At 45.3% G+C, this 27,994-nt stretch overlaps 1 protein-coding gene across 4 annotated transcripts; it reads right to left on the bottom strand.

The window, feature by feature from the left end:
- Window positions 1–4: 4 nt before the first annotated feature.
- dctn1b (dynactin 1b) lies at window positions 5–27,930 on the bottom strand. Of its 4 annotated transcripts, none has more exons than XM_029493119.1 (29): window positions 27,856–27,930; window positions 21,565–21,816; window positions 20,025–20,103; window positions 18,402–18,433; window positions 10,358–10,534; window positions 9,519–9,542; window positions 8,986–9,183; window positions 8,691–8,895; window positions 8,127–8,205; window positions 7,614–7,773; window positions 7,433–7,537; window positions 6,841–7,032; window positions 6,638–6,754; window positions 6,384–6,536; window positions 5,011–5,171; window positions 4,697–4,865; window positions 4,449–4,517; window positions 4,156–4,368; window positions 3,911–4,072; window positions 3,648–3,779; window positions 3,440–3,568; window positions 3,045–3,187; window positions 2,801–2,967; window positions 2,468–2,479; window positions 1,739–1,866; window positions 1,459–1,645; window positions 1,309–1,382; window positions 1,069–1,158; window positions 5–785 (listed from the first exon to the last, which is right to left on the bottom strand). In XM_029493119.1, exons 2-29 carry the CDS (start codon window positions 21,790–21,792, stop codon window positions 648–650), a joined length of 3,723 nt encoding a protein of 1,240 aa, XP_029348979.1. In that variant the 5' UTR covers window positions 21,793–21,816; window positions 27,856–27,930; the 3' UTR covers window positions 5–647. The 4 variants fall into 4 exon arrangements, with proteins under 4 accessions (XP_029348979.1, XP_029348976.1, XP_029348977.1 ...); XM_029493116.1 differs by lacking the exon at window positions 27,856–27,930 and adding an exon at window positions 24,471–24,503; XM_029493117.1 differs by lacking the exons at window positions 2,468–2,479; window positions 27,856–27,930 and adding an exon at window positions 24,471–24,503.
- Window positions 27,931–27,994: the final 64 nt, after the last annotated feature.

Below are 27,994 nucleotides of genomic sequence, written 5' to 3'. Positions count from 1 at the left end.
CAAAACAAAAAACAAACAAAAAAAAGAACTACATAACAGTGACACCCGATTAAGACAGTCATGATCTCGGTATCCTGTGTAGCGTTAACAGCAGCGCCGACATTTGAACACAGAAAGGTGGAGCGACCGGACAGGAGAGTCTGAGCTAATCTGGGCAGCATGCAGCAGGCTCAACAATCTCTACTTCTACGTCTTCTGGTGAGCGTTTGAGTGATGAAGGTCACGATGACGTCTATAACGTCCTGTATGCAGGACTGTAGTCCAGGACAGGCTTTTCGTTTATTTATTTATTACATCTCACTTTTCTGGGCCATGTTAGCTATCTAAAATTTAAACATTTCATTTTGGACAAATCAGCAAACTCATATTTAGTAAATAAATACGCAGGTTTCCAGTTTTGATGGTATTTTGCGTAAAATGAACAATTATACAGATTTTTCTCCGATAAGAATTTATCTTTTAATTAGTCACGCTGGATAAAATGTTCCCCGTTAAAACCTTTTTCAGTTTACTGAGCAGTAAATCCTCCGTGTCCCGGACTTCAGCCCGTCTGACAGTCGTCTGGCGTTAGGTTCTCCTGCTTTGTATTGATTTGGCCCCGGAGCTGAAGCTGATGGTGGAGGGGGGAGCGTGTCGGTTGGAGGCGTTTAGGTCCGCAGCAGGCTGTGGACTCTCTGCAGCTGACACTGGGACAGCACCAGGCGGTGGACCCGCTCCTGGCCGCGGGGACACGGCACCATGACCCGACCCACCAGCACAGTGTCGCCTTGTTTCTCCTCCTTCACCTGAACACAACACAGACCAGACGGCCCAGCGGTGAGTTCGACTCAGACCTGGAGCTCAAATTCAAATCTTAAGTCTGAGTTTTGAGGAATACATCTGTGTGCTCTCTTTGAGGAGCTGAAGACTGAACTGGAAAATCTTTGAACGAGAACTTGAGAACAGTTTTAATAAATATTCACTAATTTAAGCAGACTTAATTAAAACTTGGATTTATTCAGCCAAAGCAGGCCGTTCTCTCTGAACTCAGTAGGTCTGACACAGGAAGGGATAACTTTTCTTCTGTACCTTTACAAATGATGTCGAAGGAAACGTGGCGAAGTCGGATGAGACTCGCGCTCCGGGCTGCTGGCTGACGACGTGTTCCGACACTTCGTCCTGACCGAAAAGGGAAAAACATGGAGGACGTGTGAGTTCAAAGTGAATCCTGTGAGACGAGAGCTGCCTGTCACGCTGTTTTCATCATGCTTGGTTTAATCAGCAGTTTTAAAAGTGAGTGTTTTTGTTTTGTTTTTTTTTTCTACACACCTTCAGTCTGTCCAGCGTGTCGTTCAGGGATCGGAGTCGGGCAGTTTGTTCCAGCAGCTGAGCGCCAGGCGTCACTGCAGGAGGAGGAAACGACTCGGTCATATTCGCTCATACAGGACTCGTGGTGGAGCGGGTGGGTGAGACTCGTACCTGGAGATTTCCCGGTGATGTCCACCACCTTGACGTTGGCGCTCATCTGCAGCAGAGTCTCCAGGAGCTGGTCGGTCTTGCGGTAAAGAGCGCTGGAGAGCACTTCGGGACGCCCGCCGTCTCTGGAGGGAAGTTTGGTGACGTGAAGGGGAGGCAGCGAGGCGAGCTGAGCGCGCATCTTCTCAGCCTGAGGGAGCAAAAAAGCTTACGTCAACAACAGGTGGCGGATCTTATTGGTGGAAAAGATGAACATCCAAACAGATGTTGAGAACGTTCGCACCTTCAGCCTGTTGTTCTCGTTCTTCAGGTGTTTGATGCAGAGTCTCTGAGCTTCGATCTGCTGAGTCAGCAGAGGGGAGTCAATCACCTGGACGCCCGAACCGGAGCCGACGCCGGGCATCATGTTCGCTGTGGACCAGAACAGATCCAGGTCAGAGTACGTACACGTACACACACACACACACACACACACACGCACACTTCTGCTGTCGGTTTGTTTGTCTGACTCATTTAACACACTGCTCACAGCCTCAGTCACTAAAATTTTAATCAGACGGGGTCATGAATCAGCCAAATATTTTTACTGTGAAGCTTCACTGTTTGTGAATTCAGGACTTTTAGTGTTATTGTCTTTTAGTTTCACTTTCATAACAGAGGTGATTTCAGCACAGAGTTGACTGACTGATGTTTACATGTATTAAAAAACATGCAACATAAACATCACATTAAATAATAAACACTTTTTAATAAGAGGGTTTCTGCAGGGCTTAAAGTTAATACATCTCATTATTCTAAAATGTGTATTTTCCTGCAGCATTAAGAAAGAAGGAAAATTTGCTGAATAATAATAATAATAATTTCCAGACCTGCAGATTCCCCAGAAATAAAACATGCATTTGATGCTTCAGTGCGTTTGAATCATGCACAAAAAACACTTCTAATTTTCACGGCCATTTCTTTCTGACCAAAAATAAACGTGCAGGATAAATGACAGATGGGAGATCGATACCTTTTTGTTCCTCTGCAGGAGAAACAGACATTAAAGGGAAAATGTCAGACAGAGAAAAGAGGTTGTTGTTGTTGTTGTTGTTGTTGTTTGGGTCCAAACAGGAAGTAAAGACAGCAGTCAGAGTTAAAGAGTAAAACACAGAAATGACGAGTTTCCAGCTGATTCTTTCACATCCAGCTAAAAAGAGCAATTTGAGCCAATTGAAGAAACTTATTGTCTTTATCCTTTCATATGTTTGTTTGTTCAAACTAAAAAGCAAATTCTCTCATTTGAGAAGCTCCAATCAGCCAATATTTAACATTTCGTGTGAGCTGACCCGTCTATTCCACTCACCTCCAGTCATTCCTGTGACGATGGAGGCGATTCCTGACGGGCCGGTTCCTCTCAGCCCGTCGACGGTCATCTTTGATTGGCTGTTGATTCGCTGCTTCAGCTCGGCCTTCTCCGACTCCAGCTGGTCGATGTCGGCCTGCAGAGCGTCCATCGTCTCCTCGAACTCCCTGCGGAGACAAGAACAGCGTCAGGCGGCTGCAGGTTCCTGGTCCGGTTTCTGGACCTGAGAGCGGGCGGCGCTCACTTCTCCTTCTTCTTCAGCAGCGTCTGGGCCTCGTCCAGCCGAGTCTGAATCTTCTCCACGCGCTCGTCTGCGTCTTTGGACGAACTGTCCAGCTTCTTCTCCAGCAGACTGAGGCGGACGTTGGCCTCGCTCAGCTCCTCCCCCTGAGCACACAAACACCAGTGTCTTCATTTATCAGCCAATCACTGACGAGAATCATTGAGTTAACAACACTCCATCAGTCGCTGTCAGTAATTAGGAATGCTTCGTGGTTTTTCTGGAGCAGGAGGCTTTTTGAGAGTTTAGTTCAGAATTGAATTTTACAGAAACAAATCAAAACCTCCTGTGTTCCTTCGTGTGCCGTCCACACATCGGAGACAGGATCGCAGATTGTTCCCATGAAATAGTTTCTCTACCTTGATCTTGAGAGACTTCTTCAGCTCTTTGATGACGGTCTCTCTGTCCTCCAGCTTCAGGCCGAGACCTTCAGCATCTGTGATTTCTGCACGAAGAGCCGCCGCTCGCACGTCCACTGGCGGAGGATTCTACGAGTCCACCAAGAGAGACGGTGAAAATCCAGCTTCAGTAAACTCCACAGGGACGGACAGGTAGACGCAGACTCACCTTGTTTAGAGGCTTCTCTGAGTCGTACTCTCCCTCCTGCATGGCGGTGGCCATCTTGTTCATGGTGGCGATGACCATGCCGCAGGACTGGCGCAGATACTCGTAGGGGTTGGCACCCTGAGCGCCGTAGATCTAAAACCAGACAGATGTCAGATCACTTTGAGTTTAAGATCGAACATGTTTCATATCCTGCAGCGACACAGAAGAATAAATAAACTTCTGTCTGGTTCTGGGTCCGTCCTTTGAAACTCAAACGTACGCACCTGTTCTCCGGCCTTGAACGCCACATCCTCCAGTTTGACGGCCGACAGCCCCTCGTGTTCGCCGAGCGGTGACATCATCTGAGCTCCGGCGGCCGCCACTTCCTGTAGCACGGCCACCACCCAGGTCAGGTGTTTCCTGCAGTCTGACAGTGTGTCTGACACCTGTGGGGGTGGGGTGAAGGTCAAAGGTCAGTGTTGAACACCTTCTCAGCTTTGGGGAATCAAACCAAACCTGGCCGGCTCACCTGCTGGCCAAAGTTGAGCGCGGCGGGGATGCCCGGCGCGTCGGTTCCCGGCATCCTGCGGCGGATCTTCTTGCAGAACTGTCGGATGTCGCTGCAGGACGTCTCCAGGTCTTTGAGCAGCACGGCGAGGTCGGCCTTCTCCTGACCGGCGTGCAGGAACGCCCGCAGGCGGCCGACCTCCACGGCCATACAGTCCAAGGCACTTTGGGTAAACTGCAAAACAACAGCCAGTCAATTATCAGAGGAAGCTGCTACAGGGGAGAGGACGGCAGGATTAAAGGAGCTGAGCTGACCCTGATGTGATCGGCCAGCTGCATGGTGCAGTCCTCACTCTGATCTGCCAGATGGATGCTGTACAGGTGCTGGGAAACGACAAAAGAATGAATCGTTCAAATTCTAATTAAAGTGACATCCAACATTTATACTCAATAAATGGTAGTTTACTGTCAGACTGTCTGAATTTACATTAAAACGTTAAATGAATGAAAACAGATTTAAACCAGCACCTCTTAATACAGAAGAGAAGAAGAAGTGTGTGTACCTGATAGTATTTAATGGCCTTGGTGAGCGGCTCCACGTTGACCGTCTCGTCCAGCTGGTCTTTGTGCAGCAGGTCGATGAGGAAGTCCAGCGATCGTTCATGGACGCTCATCTCCGGGTACAAAGAGCCGATCTTCTTATACACCTCCACACCGCACTGAGCCAGAGCCCTGACGCACACAGACGCACAAACACATTCAAATGAAACAAACGAGACTCTGACGGATCACCGCAAACGGCACAGACACAAATAACGTTAACGTGTGTCCGTCCTCTCGCCGCTCAGACGCTCCGTCCTGAGGCGTTGAAACGTACTGCTCGTATTTGTGCAGCGTCGCCTGCAGCAGACAGAGCGAGTAGACCAAACCGCCGGCGAAGCTCAGCTGCTCCCCGACGGCTCCTCTCAGCCCGGCTCGCTCCACACAGTTCTCATTCAGGTCAAACTTCTCCTGCGCCTGTTTGCTGATCAGCTCCGCCTGAAAACAGCAGACGAAGAAAACCAAAACTCTCCATCAACGTTCACATGTGTGTTGTGCTGTGCTGTGCTGTGCTGTGCTGTGTTGTGTTGTGTTGCGCTGTGTTGTGTTGTGTTGCGCTGTGTTGTGTTGTGTTGTGCTGTGTTGTGTTGTGTTGTGCTGTGCTGTGCTGTGCTGAGCTGAGCTGTGTTGCGCTGTGTTGTGTTGTGCTGTGCTGTGCTGTGTTGTGTTGTGCTGTGTTGTGCTGTGCTGTGCTGAGCTGAGCTGTGTTGTGTTGTGTTGCGCTGTGTTGTGTTGTGTTGCGCTGTGTTGTGTTGTGCTGTGCTGTGCTGAGCTGAGCTGTGTTGTGTTGTGTTGCGCTGTGTTGTGTTGTGTTGTGTTGTGTTGTGTTGCGCTGTGTTGTGTTGTGTTGTGTTGTGCTGTGCTGTGTTGTGTTGCGCTGTGTTGTGTTGTGCTGTGCTGTGTTGTGTTGTGCTGTGTTGTGCTGTGCTGTGCTGAGCTGAGCTGTGTTGTGTTGTGTTGTGTTGTGCTGTGTTGTGTTGTGCTGTGCTGTGCTGAGCTGAGCTGTGTTGTGTTGTGTTGCGCTGTGTTGTGTTGTGTTGTGTTGTGTTGCGCTGTGTTGCGCTTTGCTGTGTTGTGCTGTGCTGTGTTGCGCTGTGTTGTGTTGTACTGTGTTGTGTTGTGTTGTGCTGTGTTGCGTTGTGTTGCACTGTGTTGTCTTGTCTTGTGCTGTGCTGTGCTGAGCTGTGTTGTGTTGTGTTGCGCTGTGCTGTGTTGTGTTCCGCTGTGCTGTGTTGTGTTGTGTTGTGTTGCGCTGCGTTGTGTTGTGTTGTGTTGTGTTGCGCTGCGCTGTGTTGTGTTGTGCTGTGCTGTGCTGTGTTGTGTTGCGCTGTGCTGTGTTGCGTTGCGTTGTGTTGCACTGTGTTGTGTTGTGCTGTGCTGTGTTGTGTTGTGCTGTGTTGTGTTGTGTTGCGCTGTGCTGTGTTGCGTTGCGTTGTGTTGCGTTGTGTTGCACTGTGTTGTCCTGTGCTGTGTTGTGCGGTGCTGTGTTGTCTTGTCCTGTCCTGTGCTGTGCTGTGCTGTGTTGTGTTGCACTGTGTTGCACTGTGTTGCGTTGTGTTGTCTTGTCCTGTCCTGTGCTGTGCTGTGCTGTGTTGTGTTGCACTGTGTTGCACTGTGTTGCGTTGTGTTGCACTGTGTTGTGTTGCGGACCTTGCAGATGAGCCTGGGGATGAGCAGCAGCACCAGGATGCAGTCGTGGTCTCCTCCGTGGCGAAGGAAGGACTCGGGCATGAAGGAGGTGAGGAGGGAAACGTGCCTGTTGGCCTGACCCACCTCCATCTTCCTCAGCTCCATCTCGATGGCCTGCAGACGAACAGGAAGAGAACCAACACTTGATGTCTCGGCCTGAAGAGAAACGTCACAACACATCACGGTCTCTGCTGAGAGCTGCTTCGGTTCCTGACCTTAGCGTAGGCCTTCGTCTCTGCAAACTTAATCTTGAAATCGAACATCTCTGCAGGCGGCTGCTGCTGCAGCTCGGCCGAAGCTTCCTGCTGGCTGGTCAGCTCTCTGTTCACCTCCTGCGGCAGAAAAGAACCAGAAATCTGCTCTCAGAGAGCCGCAGGATCAGACGGCCGCTCCGTAAAGCAGCCGATCCCGCTGTTACCTGCAGGTGAGCCGTGAGCTCGCGGTACTTCTTAATGGTCTGCTGGTAATCGGCCACAGTCTCCTGAGCGGCTTCCACTCGTTTCTCGGACTCTCGGACTCTGGCCGCTCCCAGATCCAACATCTCCCTCAGCTCCAGCTCCGTCTCTCTGGCGTTCTCCTGCAGCTCGTCGTTCATCTCATTGATGGCTTCCTGTCGGAGGGAGAGTGGGGAGTCTTACTGAAAACCTCAGACCTTCACTCAGATAAAGGTCAGACGTGACCAGTTTATTGGGAACACCTCGCTGACACTAATTGAGTCTAAAACAGCAAATTAAGCTGGATGGTCACTGGACTTTTAGTGTTTATTACGATAATCACTGTTTAACCAGCTCCGGTAAAGCTAATTTGTCCTGACTGAGCTGAATGGGACAAACAGCAGAGGGCAGCAGATCCATATTAACCATCACAATCAATGATGAAATGACTCAGCAGAGTGACTTTCATCTGATTTGGAGTTTAGTCGTGCGAGCACACGTAGAGAGGCAGCGGGGGGTCACAGAGGGAGATTAATTAGTCTCAGAGTCAAGTGTTGTGATTGATGTGTCACTCACCAGGTCGGCGACCGTCTCCCTCAGCTCCCGGACTTTCTCCTCCAGGTCCAGGTTCCTCTCTGTCAGCATCTCCACCATCTCCTCGGCCCCCAACGCTGCGTCCACCTGAGACAGAGCGCACGCCGTCAGGTGGGGAAAAAGCCCGACGGCTGATTTACGGCGCCTCGAACTAACCACCGACCTGCTCCTTCAGCTCGTCGATGGTCTTCTCTGCCACCGTCATCTCCTCCTGCAGTTTCTCCTTCTGGCTCCTCAGAGAGTCCAGCTCCACGTTCTTCTTCTCCATCTGCTTCTGCAACTTCACGTGTTCCTGCTTCTCTGACGCCGACAGGTCTCGCATCCTGGGGGGGGGCAGCAGCAGTGGAGAAGGGGCTTGGGTTCAAGTCTGGCTTTTCAAAACAACGAGGCAGCAGGTTTCCCGAAGTAGATTTTTCCATTATCTCTATTGCACCTGAGCCCTTTGTTGTTTTGTTTTGTTTAGTTTGTTAAACGTTTCCCTTTAGACTCGGCTTACAGCTGAGTTAAATTAAATTACAGCCACTTTCTACGCTGTCAGTCATTTTGTGCTGCTGCAGTTTGATCTTGGCAGCTAACAGGCGACGGTGACGAATAAAAACGAGTAAAAACTAAATGTAGAAGGATTTCTTTCATTTCAAATGTTCGCTGTGTTTCATCACAGTTGTGTTTTCATCACCTGACCAGAGCTTCCTTCAGCCTCCCGTTCTGCTCCTCCAGCTGTTTCACGTGATAACTGGAGGCGGCACCGTCCGAACCTGACAGACACACAAAAACACACAACTTTAAACTGTGCCATGAGAAACACGCACAACAAGAATGATGTCACTGCTAAAACAGACGAAGCCGAGTTGATTGTTTCAATTAAACAAATGGCTCATTTCTTCTGAAGAGTTGGCTTCACTTTCTGCGGCTGTAAAGAAAAACTCCTCCGGGCCGCTCAGGTCCCCGTTTCTAATCACATTATCGAACAACGTGACTCATTTCTGCTCGTGTGCCTTCTGACAGAAAACTTCATTTCACTGTGACTTTTCATTTCATAATGGCCTCCTGAACAGACTCCGGTGTTTTATTTGCAAAACTGTCCGGATCTTCGACAGCGATAACGACAGCGTCGTCGACGTCACGAATGCGACAGGTTCAGGTTTTTAGTAAACAAAACTTCAGTTACTAAATTTAAAGAAATCAAAGCTCTAAGACGGCTGACCTTCTATCATTCATACAGATAACAGCTCTTCGGTACCTTTCTCCTCGATCTCATGTTTGAGGATCTCCAGGTCCATAGTGAGCTCGTCCACTTTCTCCTTCAGGGAGTCGACCTCCAGCTGCAGAGACTCGGCTCGCTCCTCGGCCATCTCCTTATCCAGCGTGGCCATCTCGATGGCGTCCGCGGTGTCGGACATCTCCTCCATGTAGTGCTCCTTCGCCTCCAAGGCCTCTTTGGCCTCCTGCACACACACACACACACACACAAACGCACAAACTCAGTCACCCGGTCGGCCACCTCTCCAGCTTCGAGGCGTCCGGCAGCTCCTCACCCTCTTGGCCTCCTTGAGTTGTTTCTGCAGCTCGGCCTGCTGCTCCTGCATCTTGGTCTTCCACTCCTGCAGCTGCTCCAGCTGGATCTTGTGCTTCTCCAGCTCCTTCAGCTTGGCTTTGTCCTCCGTCCGCTTCATCTTCAGCGTCTCCAGCTTCTCCTCCAGGTCCTTCACCTGAGCTCGGAGGGCCTCCTCCTCCTGAGAGGGACAACTTAGTTTTAACCAAAGTTATCATAATCAGACTTTAAAGAAACCAATTTTCACAAGGTCTCAGGTTTTTTTCATGTGTCAAGCTTTCATTTCAGTTGCCATGCAGCAAATTCACCTGGTGAGAGAAAGTCAGTGTCAGAACACACACACACACACACACACACCTATTAAGAGCAGGAGCATTCAATCCAGATTAACGTAAATTTCACCGGCGGTGTGAGACACCGAGGTGATCACACCTTTCACACTTCTTTACAATTGTTAGTGAGAGCAAAACAACACTTCAACATCAAGTGCGAAAACATCACACCACGGCACTCCACCTGTGTTTCCATAGCGACGTCGTCCTGGGGGGGGGGGGGGGTAAAAATGTGAATCAGATTGATAATGTCCGCTTCATAATGAAACACCAGATAACAAGTGACTTTTACGAAATGTTGAAGAAATAATCCATTTAAGTGGAAATAGTCAGATTTGCCCATCGTCTGCTCAGATAACACAGAAAACATTCAACCTGAGACCAAGAGATCAGAGACAGTTACACAAATCGACTAACATTTCAACACATCATGTGCAACTGATCAGAGCTCCAGAATTTATCATTCGGTCTGTTATTGGATGACATAAAGTGCAAGTGATCGATTTTTCATTTTTTTTAGCGACAGCCACCCAAAACACAAATCTGACTGATCTTAACTCAGAAAACAGAAACTGGAAACTCCAGGATATGGACTCCATTCATAATTAAAATTAAACGCACACTGCGGTGTCCCACAAGGTTTTATTGTAGGTCCTCCTAATTTCACTTTATATTCAGAACATATCATCAGTGTCATTAGTTTTTAACAGCTGTGTTGCAGAAAACAGATTTCTGACATTTTGGAGAGTAACAATCGTGAACAATCAAACTGTTCTGATGCAATTTATCAAGAAAATTGATGATGAAAATATCATTCGTCTGACCGGCAGTGACCGCTCAGTTACCCATCAGCCCCCTGAAGAGGAAACGCTCTGATGACAACACAAACTGACAGCTCAGTTTTCTTCGATCTGGATGGTTCATAATAGAAAACACTGGTTCTTATTTTGACCTGTCTGAAATAGTTCTGAGGTATTTCCTGGTGGATGTGATTTCATCTGTTTCCTTTCAGATCACACTGACCTTGCTGGGGACGGGCGTTGGAGGTTTTCCGGGGGATGGGAGGGTGGGGATGACCGGGGCGGCCAGCGGGGTCTGGGCCGGGGTGCTGGGCTCACTGCTGCTCATCTCTCCGGCTGAGGCCGAGGCCGAACCGGACGCCGCTCCTTTCCCGCCGCCGCCCGCAGGCCGGCTGGGCTGCTGAAGAACCCAAACAGAGAAATGTGAGAAAAGAAACACAACTTGTTCGCTAATAACAGCTGACGCAAAGATCCACGTCGGTTTGCTCGTCTGTGAGCTGATGTTGTTGACGGCCATGATGGAAGTCCTCTTCCCTTCAAACTGTCAATTTCTATCATCTCATCTCTCGCCCCTCTTCTTTGATTTCATTGACTTTTGTTTTTTTTAGGATCTGACATTTACATGGAGCTCTTGTTTGACTCTCTATATGAGGACTGTAACACGATCCATCTCAGATCGAGTGACTGCTGTAGATTTCCAACGTGAATGAACACAATAAGCAAACTGTTGGTCTGGATTGATAACAAGTCAGGCAGGCTCATCTCAGCAATCAGTGGCAGCTACATAGAAAGGCCAAGCTGTCCTGTTTTCTTCCATCTGTTTCAGATAAGTCAGTGAAATCTAAATATCTTTATTTTCACTAATAAAATTACCAAATTGACCCAGATGTGTGTGTGTGTGTGTCCGTAGACCTCCATCATGGCTCAGATCTAAAGTAGGACACAAATGAAAAATGCTGAAAACTAAAAGACAATTTAAAACAAAAAAAGATTAGGAGACAAACACAGCTGAAACTGTTCTGAGGAAAATTAAAGCAAACAAAGTGACACAACTCGGTTGGTTTAGTTTCATTTAGGGCGAAAACATAAAACCTTGTTGAACGCATGAATGAATCTGAAATGAGGATTTTAGATGAAACAAACAATGGATGTGTGAGTCTGCAGCAGACTGTGTGTGATGCTTCTGATGATTGTGACCTAAATTGTCGTCCGTCTAATGAAAACAACGTGGAGATGGAGTCGTGTCTGCTGACGCACGGACGACACTACAGCTTTGGCAACACTCACACAAGCTCACACACAAACTGCTGCATCAAGTGGACAACAATCGCACAAATTATTAATGCACACTGGTAGAAATGGGAGGCCCTGGCGGAGGACTGGGCTCACCTTGGGCCTTCTGGCCGTGGTCTGAGGAGGAGAGGGATCAGGAGAAGGTCAGAGGGAGAGAAGGGGAGGAAACAGACAGCCAGGGTTAGTGATTCAAGGCAAAGTTCTCTGAAACGGGAAATCACAGATGAGGGACACGATGGGTTGATGAAACTGCTTCTTTACAGACAACAAAAGGCAGACAGTCGCGTTTCCTGCCCTTCTCTACAGATCATGTCTGTCGGCTCTCTCTCGTCCAGCCACAGACTGGTACCGCTGCTGTGACCTAAATGACTGCATTGTGTCTCCGGGGACGCAGCAGATCCAGTTCAACCGAGTCCAATTTTGTTGTACTGCAGTTACACAGCAGACAACTCGGGGATAATGGCTTGTTATCCTGCTGCATGGCGGCTTTCAGACGTGGGTGAGTGTGCAGGAACTATCTGTACATCAGAACAACGTGCATCCTAAAGGAAGTTTTTAAAAATCCTAAAATGATAAAGTTCAAGAAGTTTTCTGCCTGACAACATGGCTGATATTGAAAAGGTTGAATCATCGGTCGATTCCTGTATCAGTGAGGTCGTATCACATGATGAGACGTCGATAATATTTCATCTTTCTAAAAAAAAACTTTCTGACTGAATTACGACAGGAAGTCTCCTGGACAGAGAAACTGGAGAAAGCTACTCAGTTTAAAGCGAATACTTATTCCACATTAATTTAATACTGGAGACAGTAAATGATTTCTGATTTGATAACTAACTGCAGATGAACTTATTAAACACTGTGACTGATGCTAAATTCCATTTTCTGAATATTAAAAAGTCTCAGGAATGAATGGACCCAAAAAAGCTTCTGTATGGATGATTGCTGAGTACATTTTATTCTCATTCCCCTTCTCTCTGTCATAATTAAACCAGATACTTCTTCATCAAAACCCAAAGTAATCCGGTCCATGTAGACATTTCCTGCCTTGGCTCTTCTACCTTCCACTCTCCACACTAACGCTCCTGCTTTGGCCTGTTATCGTTCCTGATTGGATTAGAGCCGAACCATTCAGCAGAAATTAGCCCGAGCTAACAGCTGTACCAAATAAGAGCTGACAGTCCTCTTAAAGCCTCAGTGTTGTTGCTGTAGATACTCAAACAGGAACCGAAATCTCATCAGTCTTTTTCGCTGCAGCTGCAACCGAGAGTGAAATGATTTGATTCTTCCCTGATGACACAGATGGCTTCGGCATGAGGAGGCCAAATAAAGGAATTAAAGCTCGTAGAGAAGACAGAAATAAAGGAAATCCACTGCAGACACACATGTCGAAGGAATGAAATGATTCTGCATTCATGTCCCATATCACCGGCAAGCAAGAGACAAAATGTGGAATAACTGAAACTTCCGAGCGTGACCTTTACTCTGCCGACAGATCGGATGGAAGATGGCAACAACAGCAGCAACATCCCAACACATAAGGACAATCATAAGGAGTTCTGTACCTTCCGGGGTGCAGGAGTCTGTCTCATCATATTTGCAAGGGAAGAAGACAAACACACACACACGCAACACAGTCAAGGAGAAACACACGCACACACACACAGACACACGCACACGTGATGAAACGGACAAAGATGCTGGATCCTCGGACACAAACAGCTGAAGCCGAACACTCAGTCAGTCAAGCAGCTGCTCAGGCTCGGGGGAAGCTGCAGTGGTGCAAATGGCCGCTGTGATTTCTTTTTTGTTTTGTTTTTTTGTGGTTGTTTTTTTCCCCCCAGGCTCCCCCTCCCGGCCTCTGTCCGTCCTTTCCTCCCAGTATCGTCCTCCTTTGCGTCCCCTTTCTCAGCTTCTCTCATAATCCATGAGCCGGAGCCCTCACGACGGCGCCTCCCTTCTCCTCGGCTCCGATTAGCACTCTGGCATCTTCCTACTGCGAGCCCCCGACCTGCTACTGCTCACAGGAGACGCCTTCCCTCTCCCCCCTCTCCCCTCCCCCCTCCCCCCTCAATCCACTCATTGTGATTTGTCAGCCAAGCCAATAGCCTGCTCCTGCATTACATCACTGTGCTCTCTCCGCCTCCCCCCTCCCTCTCTCTCGCCCTCTCTCTCTCCCTCTCTCTCTCTCCCCCTCCCTCCCTCGCCCCCCCCCCCCCCCCCCATGCTGCTCACCCACTCATCATCACCCTGACCACAGACAGACAGAGACGGAGGAGGGTGGGGCTGTAAACAGAGGTGAGAGGGGGAAAAGGAGCAGCAGCTACTGATGCAAGCCTCCCCTGTCGCCTAGCAACGCCGTCACATCCCTCCTCTGGGCTCATTAAAGGAGGCAGACCTACACCTGATGATTCCTCTGCGTCCTCTTCTTCTCCTTTCATTTCTTTATTCGTTTAAACATAATTAAAGGACGGGCTGCTTCTGTTTTTTTCAATTAATCAAATAAAAACGGCCAAAATGTGATAATACGATGTGTTTCTCACCCTGAAGATGAGAAGGCATGTTTCTGTTTGAAAGCAGATCGATGATCATATTGCAGTTACTTAAACTGATTGATATCGAATTTATGAGGGGGGGGGGGGGTTAACATGCACTCTCTGCACTGATGTGTGTGTTCATTGTTGTTGTTGTTTCAGCAGAATAAGAAACAGAAAGTGATATTAGAGGATCAACTCTGTCAGTTTGGTTCCTGCTCAAAGACTTCCAGCTTACTTCCATCCACTGTTAGGAAAATAACAGCTAACATGCTGAACTTCCAGTTCATATTTCACTTATAGATACTTATAGATTTATGAGATCTGAAGCAGTCCACAGTTTGGCTGGGTCAAATCTCCAGACTGTCACAGATTTATTTGTACAGGTTTTTCTTATTTAATTAAGATGAACCACGGAGAATAAACCCTTGAAAAATGGTTTAAAGCGCTGCGGTGTATCGTGACAATTAAAACTAAGACTCCAGAGCTTCAGAGGAAACACTGACCGCAGTCAGAGGAGTTTTCAACATAATGAAGGGATTTAATGGGTCAATTCACTTGTCAACAACCGAGCCGTTTTTCAGTAGCGATGGTAATATCTTCCTCAGCTCCACTAATCACCTTATCTGCAACAGCAGCTCAGCAGGAAGAGGGATTAATTCGCTGGAATTGCTCTGATTAGCTGCGAGCTTTTCACCCAAAGTACTTTTACATCACTGGTCTGAAAACAGGACGGAGGCATTTCTGCTGGGGTTTTAAGAAAATGATGAGAGCGGTAAAAAAAAAAAAAAAAAACAGCGTCTCATTTATTATGAAGGAGAGAAACGCAACAGGACGGCAGAGTTCAGGCTGCTGAACCAGACAGAAAACATGTTTATGTGTATCCATTACACAGCAGCTGAGGGAAATCTGTCCTGATGAAATATTAACCATCGTTCTCTGGAATTGTCCCACTTTCCCTCCATCACACAGTCTTAAGTGCTCCTCTAAGAGCGAGAGAGAGACAGAGAGGATGATGGGATGGCTGGAGATGTATCATGTTCCTGCTTTCCCAGCAGACACTGGGAGGTTTTGGGTCTCTGCCGCCTCCGGCAGGACAAAAGCAGGATGAAATTACTGCCCAGGACACACGAGCGCAGCATTACCCAGCATGCTCAGCTTGTTGCTGACAGGGCAGAAACAGAGACGCTCTTCTGCACACGTTCGGAGGGCCTGAGACTGAGATCTGAGAGGTTTATTGTGCAAGAGACACAAAAATCTCAGCAAATTATTTTCAAGTTAGAAACCTTTTGTTTTCTGCAAGGACACAACGCTCAATGAAGAGAAATATTGATAAGAACTTGCCATATGCAACTCAAAAAAACAGAACACAATTCTGTGTGTGTCAGGTTGTCTGACAAGTCAAATTAAACCGAGCACCAGATATTTAAAAATATCTATATATTTAAAAATAATTTATGGAGAAGAGTAGTGTCGTGTGTTACTTTCCTGAATAATAATAAATAAATATATGAGTGTTGACCTTTACTAGATTATGAAGTGAACCTGAGGCGATTGAGCAGAGCCGAGCTGACAGAGAATCCATACTCTGCAGGTCCGGTCTCTGTGAGGGGGCAGTCTGATTCTTTCACCTCAGCCACAGTCTGACATTTTCTCCTGAGCAGCAGAGAAACGTCTGCATGTCTGACTGAGCGGAGGACGATTGTTGGAGAGCGACGGGCTGTCAGAGTGAGGAAGGAGCTCTGGGTTAGAAAACAAACACAGGCACAAAAACGCTGAATTATTCTAAACGGGATTCTCACTTTGATTTGATGATTAACCTTTTTCTGAAAATCACCCAGGACAGAGCCACAACGTCTAAATCTTCCCCATTTTCAGCAGTAAAAATAAGAGCAGATAAATTCTTCGCTTTTTTTCTGAACACAAAATAAGGAGCTGATAAAAAGACCAAAACTAACAACAACAACAAGAAGGCAGTAAACAGGAAACAAAATATCGCAGGCCTAATCAACCTGCTCGTGTGAAAAGACTCGACGTCTACGTGTTCGATCGCAGAGCGACGGCCGGTTTCTTCGATGGTAAATACTGTCGGTAAATATCCGGACAGCGACCAACTTTTCTGCTTCGACTTGCTTTAAAATGCACAGAAAGCAGTGAGGTGACGAAACAAACACACCACGAGCAACAGAGCTGAACCAGCACAGCAGAAAGGAGACACAGGTCAAAGGTCAGGTGGACGAGGCACTATGGACTCTCTCTCTCTCTCTGACAGCGTCCATTCGTTCTCACACGACCACACGGCGGTTTGGTGGACGGCGGCGTAGCGAGCTGAGCGGAATCATGGGTAAATGAGGTGGAGCGGGGAAGGGGGGGCTGGTCGCCATGCAGCTGCGATGCCATTCAGAGCCACTGTTACCATGGTTACAACGTTCATCATCAGCACCATCCATCACAACATTACCACTGTACCGAGGTTAGAGAAACATGCAGCACCTTTTTGGGCTTCACTCCTCGCTGCGTGGTCAGAAGGAAAGAAGGGAAGGAAAGAAGGGAAGGAGGGAGGGGGGAAGGTTACAGGAGGGGTTTGTCAGTGACGTGCTGGAGGTGACGGAGGAGCGTGCGGCGAGTCGGCGCAGACAAATCTGAATTATCGTTCAGCTCATTTCATCTCACACAGAAAAAATCTTGTTAAAATGTTTTCTCCAACAACACATCTGTTTAGTAAACAACAAGAAATATATAAGAAGATCGTCTCAGATCAGGTCTCACTTCTGTCACTTCACACGTCTCCGTAATATCTAAATATAAACTTTGAATGTGTATTTATTTTAATTTGATATCAATGTTTAAAAATAAATTCTAATATATTTTATTTTAAGAGTTTTGGATTATTTGTACATATACAGTATTTATTGTTGTTATTATTTATTCAATTATATCGTTTATGCACCGGCCCTTTCCTGAATTCTCTGTAAATGCAGACTGATTTAATTATTACCAATTATGACTAAACACACGCCAGCTCCTTTAGGTCAGCGGGCTCTTTTTCTCTTAAGACTTTGAAAAAAGGGAAAATGACAATAAAATGCTACAGGTGAGCAGGTCTGGGTGAACTGAAACATCCAGTAAATGTCAGCTGAGAAAGCCTGTTGACATTTAAGCTCAAATCCGACGAGACCAAACTGGATGTGATAAAAGTTCAGGTGGGCAGAGTTTCTCAACTTGACTGAGATTTAACTTATTTGAATTCTACTGGAGCTTAAAGTTAGAAGTTCACACTTTCCACAAAGTTATCAAGCATTTGAGATCAAAGATCAGAAAAAAATCCATTAACCTATAAAGTTGAGGTAAATTTAAATCCGACTAAAGATTCATAACTTTTTTTTTTTTCCTGTCAAAAATAAAGTAAGAAATTCAAAGTTCAAAGTGAACTGCAGTATTTGGAGCTGGAAAACGTCTGTTTCCTGGTTTCAGTGAAATGTTTTCGTACATTAGCATTTCTATTGTTCTGCTTTTCTGTAATACTCAACTGTTAGAAATAAAATGTATCACCAATATTTTAAATCCAGGTTGAACTTTGTTCTGTCATATCAATAAAAAGCAACTTTTATATTCAAATGAAATTAAATAAAAATTAAAACATGTTCACAGCCATAAAAACCTGGAAGAATTTATTTAGTGCCAATTAATTTAAAAATCAAGAAACAAAAACAATCTTTTCTCAGCTTATTTTTTATACTACTACTTTTTTAAATGATATTACACAAAAAAAAATTACAAATATATCTGCTTTGATTGTATTTAAATATAACTGTTGGTATCATTTACTTCAAAAAAGCCAGAATTCTAGCTGTTTTTAAATCACCTTTTTTCATGAAGGGTAATTATAAACCTGCACAGCTCTGCAGCGAGCCGTCATCTCACATCCTCTCAGTTCTAATTTACAACGTTCAGGGAGCTTTTCTATTTTTTCCCTTAATAATCAGTTTATGTAACAAAGAAGGCACTTACAGGTAAACATTACCCCCTGCTGTTAAAAAGAGGAAATAGCAACTGCAGCTCAGAAATCCCCCCCCAAAAAAAGGTATTTATTTTCATAAAATGATTTTTTAATAGTTGGATCAGATTTTTTCTGACAGACTGATAGAAGTATTTAGGAATATGTATATTTTTGTAATTACTTCTAAGATGTAATAATCAAAATACTGCAAATAAATTCCAAATTGTTTATTTTTGGGGTGCATAAAGAATCTTCTGACAGTGAACGTGTGAAAAAGTTTTCTGACAGCCAGATGAGACGTGGATGAACTCTGAGTTTTGAGGCGTGGCTCACAGCAACACAATATTTACTTCAGACATGACAGAGTGTGAGTGTGTGTGTGTGTGTGTGTGTGTGTGTGTGTGTCTGCTCCTGGTTTCCCTCAGTCTTATCTGACTCACCAGTTTGGTGGACTTGGGCGTCTCTAGGATCTCTGAAGGGATAAATACAGAAAAACAAATAAAGTGAGAATCACATCCTTATAATCCCTGTTTAGTTATAAAGTCCAACAAAGATCCTGGTGCTTATATGTAAGAGTCAACATGATTTATTGTCTTTTCTCCAGATGGTCAACACTGATATCTGTGATGGACACGGACAAGAACCATAAAGCCCTCCTCACAGACCACACAAGGAAAGTTTCCTCTGCATGAGTCACAACAACAATCTAACCAGCTCAGCTTCTCATGTTTGTCCTCAGACCTTCTTTTCTTTCACGCCATTAATAGATGAATATTCAGAGTAAAATAAACTCCCAATGAACCTGATGCCTGGATGCTTCAGTCTCTCACTCTCATTATGGTCATTCAGAGTTAAAGATGAGCTTTATATTCCATCGCAGCCTGTGACTCATCATTATAAATATATTATATTTTCTCTCTCTTCTCTTCTGTCTTGTTCAGCAGATGAAAAAATATCTAAGTGAACTGTGACGTCTGAATGAAGCCATGAGAAACATTTAACTGAACAATTAATTGCAGCTCTGACTGATTTTCCATCTTCCCATCGCCGTGTTTCCGGGTCTTTCCTCGTGCGTTTCTCCTCTCCAATCTGACGAAAGCGTCTTGTTGCCAGGTAACGTTTGAATTACTGTAGCTACTGAGTTTCATTTGTCCGTCAGCGTCGCCACTTCAGCTCTTCAGTTAGGAGATTCTCAGCTCAGCGTGATGCACCAACGGCCAACCGTCTACCTGACGTAGCGACGGTGAGGCGTAACCGTGGCAACAGAGTCCAGCTCCATCCTCCAGAGGGGTAATAACAAACGCCAGTGACTGGAAGTGGAGAAATGTGGGAAACTTCTTTTCTGGTAAAGTTACCGTTTATCAACTTCTAAACTGATGAAGAATCAGCAAATCTAGATTTGAAACCTGTGAAACGTCATTCTTTGATAAAATGATCTCCAGCGTTATCTATGCAGCATTCTACTGCATCACACTGTACTGAAAGAGCAGCTACTCTCCCGACATCCCATAAACTTGCAAACAGGAAGTGAACGGCAACAGTCTCATCAGTACACATCAGAGAACATTTGTGCTCACAATGAAGATAACAACACGCAACACAACTCCGATGAGGCACAACAATCTATCTCATCAAATGCACGACAGCTCTATTTAATAATTATATTAAATAAACAAGAAATAAAATCTCTCACCAAAAAAATCATAATATAAATGACAGTAAATTAAAGCATAAATAACTTAATAAGTTTCTTCTCTTTGAAAGCGGTCAAACTCAAAGCTTCGACTCGGCAGGTGACATCAAGATGGGTTGACACTTTGATTCTGTTTTAGAAGTTGACAACTTTACCACTGATCGTTTCTTCACAGATTTTATTCAGCCGGCAGCTTTATTTTACTTTTATGCCCGTCTTCACCTTTGAATGCTGAGAGGTCAGAAGTGACCTGAAGTGACCGTCACTGTATTTCGGTCACTCTTTCCTGCAGAACGATGAGAACAACTGCAGAGTAATGACTAAGGACAAAACCATCAGACCCTTTGAATGTGTGTTTGTGCGTCCCTACCTCGTTTGAGGACCTTGCCGCTGCCTGGCTCGGGTGTCTCTGGGGACGTGGTGTCTGCTCCATCATCAACCAGCTGGATCTGGAACAGAAAGACCTGCAGAGTGAGACACTGAAACCTCATAATTTTATGTTAAAAGGCACAAAAACTAAAATTATTGATGTTCAACCTAATATAACACCTCTCAGGAGAGTCATCAGTTTCCCCGTCTCCATAGTAACATTTATAAATGCACTGCAGGGACAGTGAGGATAAAATAGTCTATTAAGATAAGTGGGAGACACAATGAAGAGGCTCAGTAGTATAAAACAAAATCAATACTGGCACTGGCACTTGAGCGTGATGTATAGCTGCACCGCAGCTAACGTTAACACTCTTTTGCTGATGTTGCTTCTGAACAATCAGGGCCGCGTGAAGTGGAAGATAACTTTGTACCAGACGTGCACAGACAGTCTGCTGCTCTTCCATAGTTTTGGAATTTCAACATCATACAAAAGAAAGAAGAAAAACTGAAGAAATTTAATACGTGTTTGGTTCTCTTCTTTGTGTAAGTGTGACGTGCATCACAGCTGCCAACTTACCGTGAGGTTGAGCCACGTTTAGCTCCACGACCTTTAGTTGCCTCTGCCACAGAGCTCAACAGTAGCAGTTTGAAATAAATGGGTTCTCTCATTTTCCTTCTCTGCCTCCTAGTTTAGTCATGAACCATTTGCTTTTATCGAGAGCTTTTTGTTTGTTTGTTTGTTTGTTTTTTTTTGGCATCAAACTTTTAGCCTCAGTATCAGTAGTGATATTTTTACGTTCTTCAGCTGAATTGCTGAATTTGTTGCCTTTTCTTGTTTCTTGTTTTGTCCTATCTCTCCAGTGAGAATACAGTCAGTAAACCTTGTTGAGGAGCCGAGAGCAACAGGTGGTAAATGACGTAATGTCCACACCGTTCACAAACAGGTGGCATTCAAATCGACCAGAGCGTGTTATGGCAGGTTTGTTCAGGTGGCTGGTCGACATGTCCGAGCTCCGACACTAAATTTGACATTTTTTGGACTCAAATACAGAAAAGCTCTGTGTTTACATGTGAAGAGCTTCATTTCAGGGTGACATAGCTGTAATTCCAAACAATAAAAAAAAAACAAACAAAAAAACAAAAGCACAATGACAGAGTAACCCAAGTAATCTATTACACTGTCTCTCTAAAAATCAAAGCGGATTCGTTGTATATTTGAGAAGAAAGAAGAGTTGGTTTTGATCAAAACATGTCTAAGTACTCGACAGCCTGAAGCGGTTGAAGATGCTGGCACCACACAGACAGCAGACAAAAATATCATCCCCCACACAGCCTACATCAGATACAAACTGAAACCTCAAACGTCTGAATTGAATAACAAATTAAACAATAGAGAAATGGGGGGTGGAAACAACAGCACCGACCTCTGCTTATAGTTTCTGGTGCTAAAGGAGGAAATATCATATATGTTGTACAGATATGTGAAGGACTGTCACTGGAAGTGAAGTATTCAGGAGAGATATTCACTGTGAAGTTACCTGTGACTGTCTCACAAAAATCCCACGGTTCTCCTCACAGGTGAAGTAGCGCTTCCCCTGCACCGTGCCGTCGTTCTTGCCCTTGGCCTCGTCCAGAATGACTCCCACCCATTTCCCGGAGGCGAAGAGCGTGTTGCCGATGTAGGCCACCGTGCCGCGCTGCCCCTTCCCGATCACCTCCACCAGGGAGCCCACTTTGACGGGCCGCCCGCCCCCGTCCGAGCTCATCCTGCTGCTGCCGCTGCTTGTGGTCTGTGTAGGAACAGAGGAACAAAACACAAAGAGGGCTCTACTGTTAAAATGTTAAAATCAACACTTTGGCAGAATCATATGGGCGAGTTTGTGTGTTTTTTCCTCCCGATAAATCAACCTGCAGGATGAGTAAACTCTTTTAAAACTGAAGTCATCAGATGCCCCACATTCAGCTTTAATAACATGTCGTGTGTCTGAAACTGTAGAGAGAGAAGCAGACTTTTTTTAAACAGGTCAATCAGAGCAGACGGGTCGAACGCCTGATCAAACAGGTCAGTCTGGGACATCTACAACTTCCTGAATCAAATCTCATACTGCAGGAACTCAGTAGGAATCAGTGTTTTAATATTGCACAGGGACCGGCTGTTCAGGGAAGAGGAAGGACACACTAAGTAGCTTCAGTCTGATTCAGACCTTCTGAGCTGCAGACAGAAAGTAAAAGCAAGGCCTCATCTTTTTTCTGCAGTCTGTAAACGTCAAAGCACGATTCAACAGCACCGCTGCTTTGTGGCCTTCTGACAACAAATCAGCTGGAGCGGGTTTACTCAAACTGCCATATTTTGTGATCAAGTAGTGACTCAGCAGAACTGAGCAGAGAGGAGCAGATAATATTGCCCCGACTCTCCTTGAGTCGACTGTAAACATACACTGTCCACGTGCTGCCATTAAACTGGAAGGTTAAACGACACAGAAGGGCAGCTGAATATTAAACGACATACTAATACAGCCGGTCCCAAACACTGATCTGTCCAAACCACTTCAGGTGTCTGGTCTATTTAGTGAACTTGAGAATAGTCTAAATGTACATTCCCTAATTTCCCAAGGTGATGTTTTCAGATTCAGTTCAGTTTACAGTCAGATATAAAAGAGAAAAGGATGAGAGAGAAGCTTTAAACAGCAAATGTTTGGAATTTTTTGCCTTAATGGTTTGATTGATAATTATCGTAGCCGCTCTGGTAGAGAGTTTTAAAAATTGATTGAGACTTAAGAAGAAAAAATAGTAAACTTGGTGGACACTCCAAGTCATGGTGATCTCTTGTTGACTCATCATTTTTAGCTGCATGACCATCTAAGTGATGGATCACATCCTGGTTGACGTGCACGGAGATGGATGTGTGATTTGAGGGGTCATTTCTATCCATACCGCCCCTGATGCAGGCATTAAATAATCCGAGCACGTTATACAGTGGAGTGTGATAATATAAATATAAAGAGTGCTTTGTTTCAGTCATTACGGCCCCCGTAAAATCACGTAAAGAATTTTAATGACCAGAAAACTTGAGGTTTCGGGATAACATTCAAACAAAGCTCAGTTCTTAACAACCATTCACATCTTTCAACTACATTCACTGAGCACGGTCCTTATGGTGAAGACAAAGTGTGTGTACACAAAGATAAACATTTTCCACTAGGACATAGAAAGGTTTCTATTTAGCATCAGTTAATTTGTTCTGTCTGCCACTGCAGCCATTTATCTCCGCGTACACATAAGATCAGACATTATTAAACAGTTGATGACGTTGTTTTGTTCAGCCTTGCAGCAGTTATGCAAAACATGAATTTCCATTATTGCTTCAAGTCTAATTAACCTAGCTCGTTATTCATCACTAATGTGGAAAGAGACCTTTTAGCTTGTTATGTGCAGTAACTGCTGAATACTCCAGCCGTCGTCAGGAGCTTTTTACATCACAGTCGAATCTCTTATTCAAAATTGAACATCTATGTGAAGGCATTAAATCCCTTCAGACTGAGAGCAGAAGCTGCTCCGGCTGAATGTTTTATCCTTAATAATTCAAGTTTAAAGGAAAGTGTTTTGAAGGGGTCTTGCTCGAGCTGCCTGAGTGTTGTGCAGTCATCGCTGCTATCTGTTCGCCGAGGACCTGAGGGGGGGGGCGTGCTTAATTATTTAGTGTCAATCTACTCTTACAACACACACAAGCTAACACTGACTACAACGCTGAATTAAGATGAAAATAAACAACCATTTTTGCTGCACTGCAACCTTCTCGTGACGGTCGAGCTTTGTTTTCTCCAAAAAGTAAGCTAGCGACGTGCTGCCATGCACGTGGTTTAACCAGGTTATTTAGGCTGAAACACAACAGAAGCACCACCTTTGATTAATCAGGAGTTTTCAGCGATATGAGGAAAAGAAAAGTACAAAAATTTACTCTTAATAGCAAAAACCTGAGAGCAAACACTGATGTCACCCCCCCACCACCACCACCACCCCTGACTGGGAAGCTGCCTGACTCAGAGACAAATGACAAACAGGAAGTCTTCTGTGGCTCCTGGATTATGTTTCCAGTGGCTGCTACTAACAAAAACCCCCCATCCATCCCATGTACCATCTCCTAAATCTACAGGGGCAACGGAGGCATGATCCCCAACATCACAGCGGCGCCACTGAACCCGGAGGGGCATGGAGCTGAACAAAGAGGCGACGATTCAGACAGGGATGAATGCAGAGCTGAAATGGATTAGAAGCCCTTCTATTCACAGCAGAAATTGAGAGGAAGGCGAAGACAGAGTGAAACTAATTCAACAGACGTAACGGAACAGAGCCAATGGCGCACCATTTAGGACTAACTTAAACACCACAGTCTGCTCCATCCATTCACCTCACCGGGATGTAGAAACACCTTGTGGACACTCACCCGGGTGTATGTGCTCCTCCTAGTCTGTGACATGTTTCTTGGTTCTCAAGCCCCCCGCCCCCCGGCTCCTCTCTTTCTAAAAACCTACTTGACTGAAGGAGCGTGTTATTGGGGAGAGCCAGACAGAGGGGGGGGATGGAGGAGAGGAGTGGAGGGGGGGTTCGGTGATGCTGTCGGAGCGTCTCCCTTTACAGAATCACACCATCCCTCTCCTGATCCTGAACAGAAGAAGCCGAGCGCTCCAAAAACTCTCCGTCACTCCTCTCAGCTGGGAGGGGGGAGAAGGGGGGATAAGGGGGGTGGCTGCCGGGAGCTTCTGGTCTCCTTGAGGAAGTTCCTGTGGGGGCAGATATACCCCTCCAGAGATGAACAGGATTAAAAGAAGAGTAAAAAATGAAAACGGCCCAGCTCAGTCTGCTGCAAGTGCATCAGCTGAGCGGCAACACTGCTCTGCGCTAGTGTCTGCCCTGGCTTCTGCAGGAGGGAGGGTGGTTTAGGCCCAGACGGAGGTGCTGGGTCCTAGAGCCTGCAAATACACCTCTAAAAATAAACTTCAGTCACTACTCATGGGCAAGCTCATCTATTTTGGTGTGACGCAGCCACTGGAGTTGTTGTGAATGTCTTCAGGACGTCTCAGGGGCTGATCAAAGAGCACTTTAAGGCTCGACAAGACAAATCATTAAAGTACAAAATCCTAAAATAATCACGAAAGTCAAGACTAGGCAGGGAGTGAATCATCTGAGTCCATCCACACTGAAAAGAAATACTGTCCAGTTCAGAAGCAGAGCTCTTCTCTACCTGCACTGCAGTCTTCGTCACATTACTGTCAAATTTCTTCAGTAAGTCGTTTTCCCAACTCTTTCTTTCTTCTGCTAAAAAAAAAAAGTAATGGGAAAAAAAAAAACATATAGCCTAGAAATGAAAAATGCTGGTAAGCATTTTCCAACCAGGGGGAGGGGGAACCAGTTCAGCTTGATCTAATGCCGTTTCATTGTGGCTGAACACAAAAGGCCCAGGTGATGCTGTTTAGGGCAGCAGCCTGTAAGCAAAAGCCAGCAGATTGCACGAGAGCCTGGTCTGATGTGGCCCATGGAGCTCAAAGAATGAGGATTAACTCTTTTATCAGCTAACTGCATGGCTGGGGGGGGTTTTAACTCTCAGTCCTCTTTATTTTCTGTGTTGTCATCTTTTTGCAACGGAGGCAATGGCTGCAGGGTTTCTGTGTAAAAGCTTTGGGGCTGATGAGACAAAAGAAACCCAGCCTTTGGGAAGGGAAAGACTTTATTCCCAAATAAATAAATCACTCATTACGCTGCAGCGACCAAGATTAGAGCAAGACAACAATATGTAATAAGTGTCAGTAATATTAAATGGGGCTGTGCATATGTTTGGGCCTCTCAGCCAAAATGAAACTTCTAAAACTATATAAAGAGTCTATGAAATGACTTGAATATCCAAAATGAAGCCCGAAGAGAGCCGGAGTTCTGTCGGGACACAAAATAAAACACCGCAATATCTTTGCACCCTTTTATGCAAATGACAAAGGCAGAACCAAAAGAAGGGGTGTTTGGGGAATTTAGAGGGTCGGGGGGGGGGGGGGGGGGGGGGGGTGCTCATCGCTCACAGAAGAAATAACAGAGAGACAACGAGCAGAGAGCCAGAAATCAGAGGAACTGCCTCTTTTACAGAAAATGAGGACAATGGCAGAGAAAAAGGCGTCACCGGCTCGGCCAAAACGCGTCTGCTGCTGCTGCTGCTGCTGAGCCTGTTCAGACCGGCCAACGGCAAGCTGCAGGAACAGAGGTGACACTTTGGGATTTTAAGGGAGGAACACTTCGACCGTCGCTCTGTCCGCCGGGCCGGGAGGAACAAACCAACGCCACTAAGCAAGGTAAAGGTGAGCCATTTGACAGAAAATTAAGAGAAATGTGAATAAAAGTCTGACATGTGTCCTTGAATAGATGTGATAAAATGCAAATTGCTGTGTCAGCACTCACCCTGATATCGTTATGATGTCATCGAGGCAAACAATTTCTCACTATGCCATGAAAAGTTTTTCCGTCTAATGATGTTTGTTACCAACTAAATAAATGTAATCTGTCAAAAATGGTGATCTATGCCCAATGAGACGACATGATGGTACGGCCATGTCTTCAAATTGTGACCTTATTTGACTCTCAGACAGAAAAATCAGACAGTAAAATGGCTCACTGTGTGTTTCAGGTTACTTTAGCAACTCAAAGTGCCAAAATCACTTTAATTTATTAGAGTCATTATCTGAATTATTATGATTAACCTACCCAGCCCATGTTGTGTCACCATCAGGATTTATTACAGTCCATGCACAAATATATCACTATTCTGCAAACAAGAAATTACAGCCGATACTGTATTTTTAACTTTTAACTTTAACCAGCCTTCAATAATCTGGCATTTAATGCATTTAACTGTCTTTACATAAGCACAGATTTATTGAAAAAAACAAAACACTTTAAATAGCAAATATTTTCATGATCAATAACCTCTTTTGAATTTCTCCAATACTTCCGTATTTAATCACCGTAAACATCTTTAGATGTAGAGATGAAGAAGCTGTTATTTTTCCACGCAAATTCTCTTCAACGAAGTGGGTAATTATTTAAGAAAATCTGAAGACATGCAAGTTAAGCCGCAGCCACGAGCTTCCTTTTCTCTACAGACATGTTAGTGACATTCAGGCCTGACCACGCAGACAAATAGGTCATCCATAGAAAAGGAAGGAGAGACAAAACTATGGTTTAAAAAAATATATCATCTTTTTTTAGTGTGACTCTGTAATTTGGTGCCATCTAGTGTGTTAAAAGCCCAAAGACCCCTGAAGGCCCCCATCACCAGAACAATGATGTTCATTTAACACACATTTCACTTCTTTAAATCTGACAGGGAATCATCAGAAATCACAGCATGGGTGGTGCTTTGTTTTTCACCTTCTCCTGACAAACTCACAAAAACGTAGATGACAAATCATAATTTAACAAAAGAAAAAGCATCCATCTGGATGTGAGATGAATTTAAAGCAGAGGGGAGCTGAGGAAAGACCAAAGCTCATTAAATGCTCCGTGATTGGCGGTTTAAAAGTGTGAATGTTGTTTTAAAATGGTGTTGATTTGTGTTGATTTGATTTAAAAACGTGACTTTGGCCGCTTCTGTCAGCAGGACACTCCCTGACCAGCTGCTAGCAAAGGTAGCCATTAGCTTCGACTGTCCGTCTCCTTTTTAGAGAAAATACTTCCATTTGGTTCGTTTTATGAAAAATAGAAATAAGTGAATACTTAGAGACGGATGTCGTTCCGTGTTTCCACTTCATCTCCAAAGGATTCGAAGGGAAACGAGAGCTAAATCTTACCGGTTTTGTGTCCAGAAACGCGGCTAACGGCTGAGCTTCGTCCCCCGCCGACGGGCTACATCCATCCACGGAGGTTCGGACCGGACACTCCGCCCCGAGGTGGCCGAGCTGCCGCCTGACCCGGCCGGCCAACACCCAC

Source organism: Echeneis naucrates, chromosome 22 (genome assembly GCF_900963305.1).
Source record: "Echeneis naucrates chromosome 22, fEcheNa1.1, whole genome shotgun sequence".
In the NCBI taxonomy this organism is placed as follows: Eukaryota; Metazoa; Chordata; class Actinopteri; order Carangiformes; family Echeneidae; genus Echeneis; species Echeneis naucrates.
The sequence above is the reverse complement of the archived record's forward strand: the minus strand, read 5'-3'. Positions and strand labels throughout refer to the sequence as shown.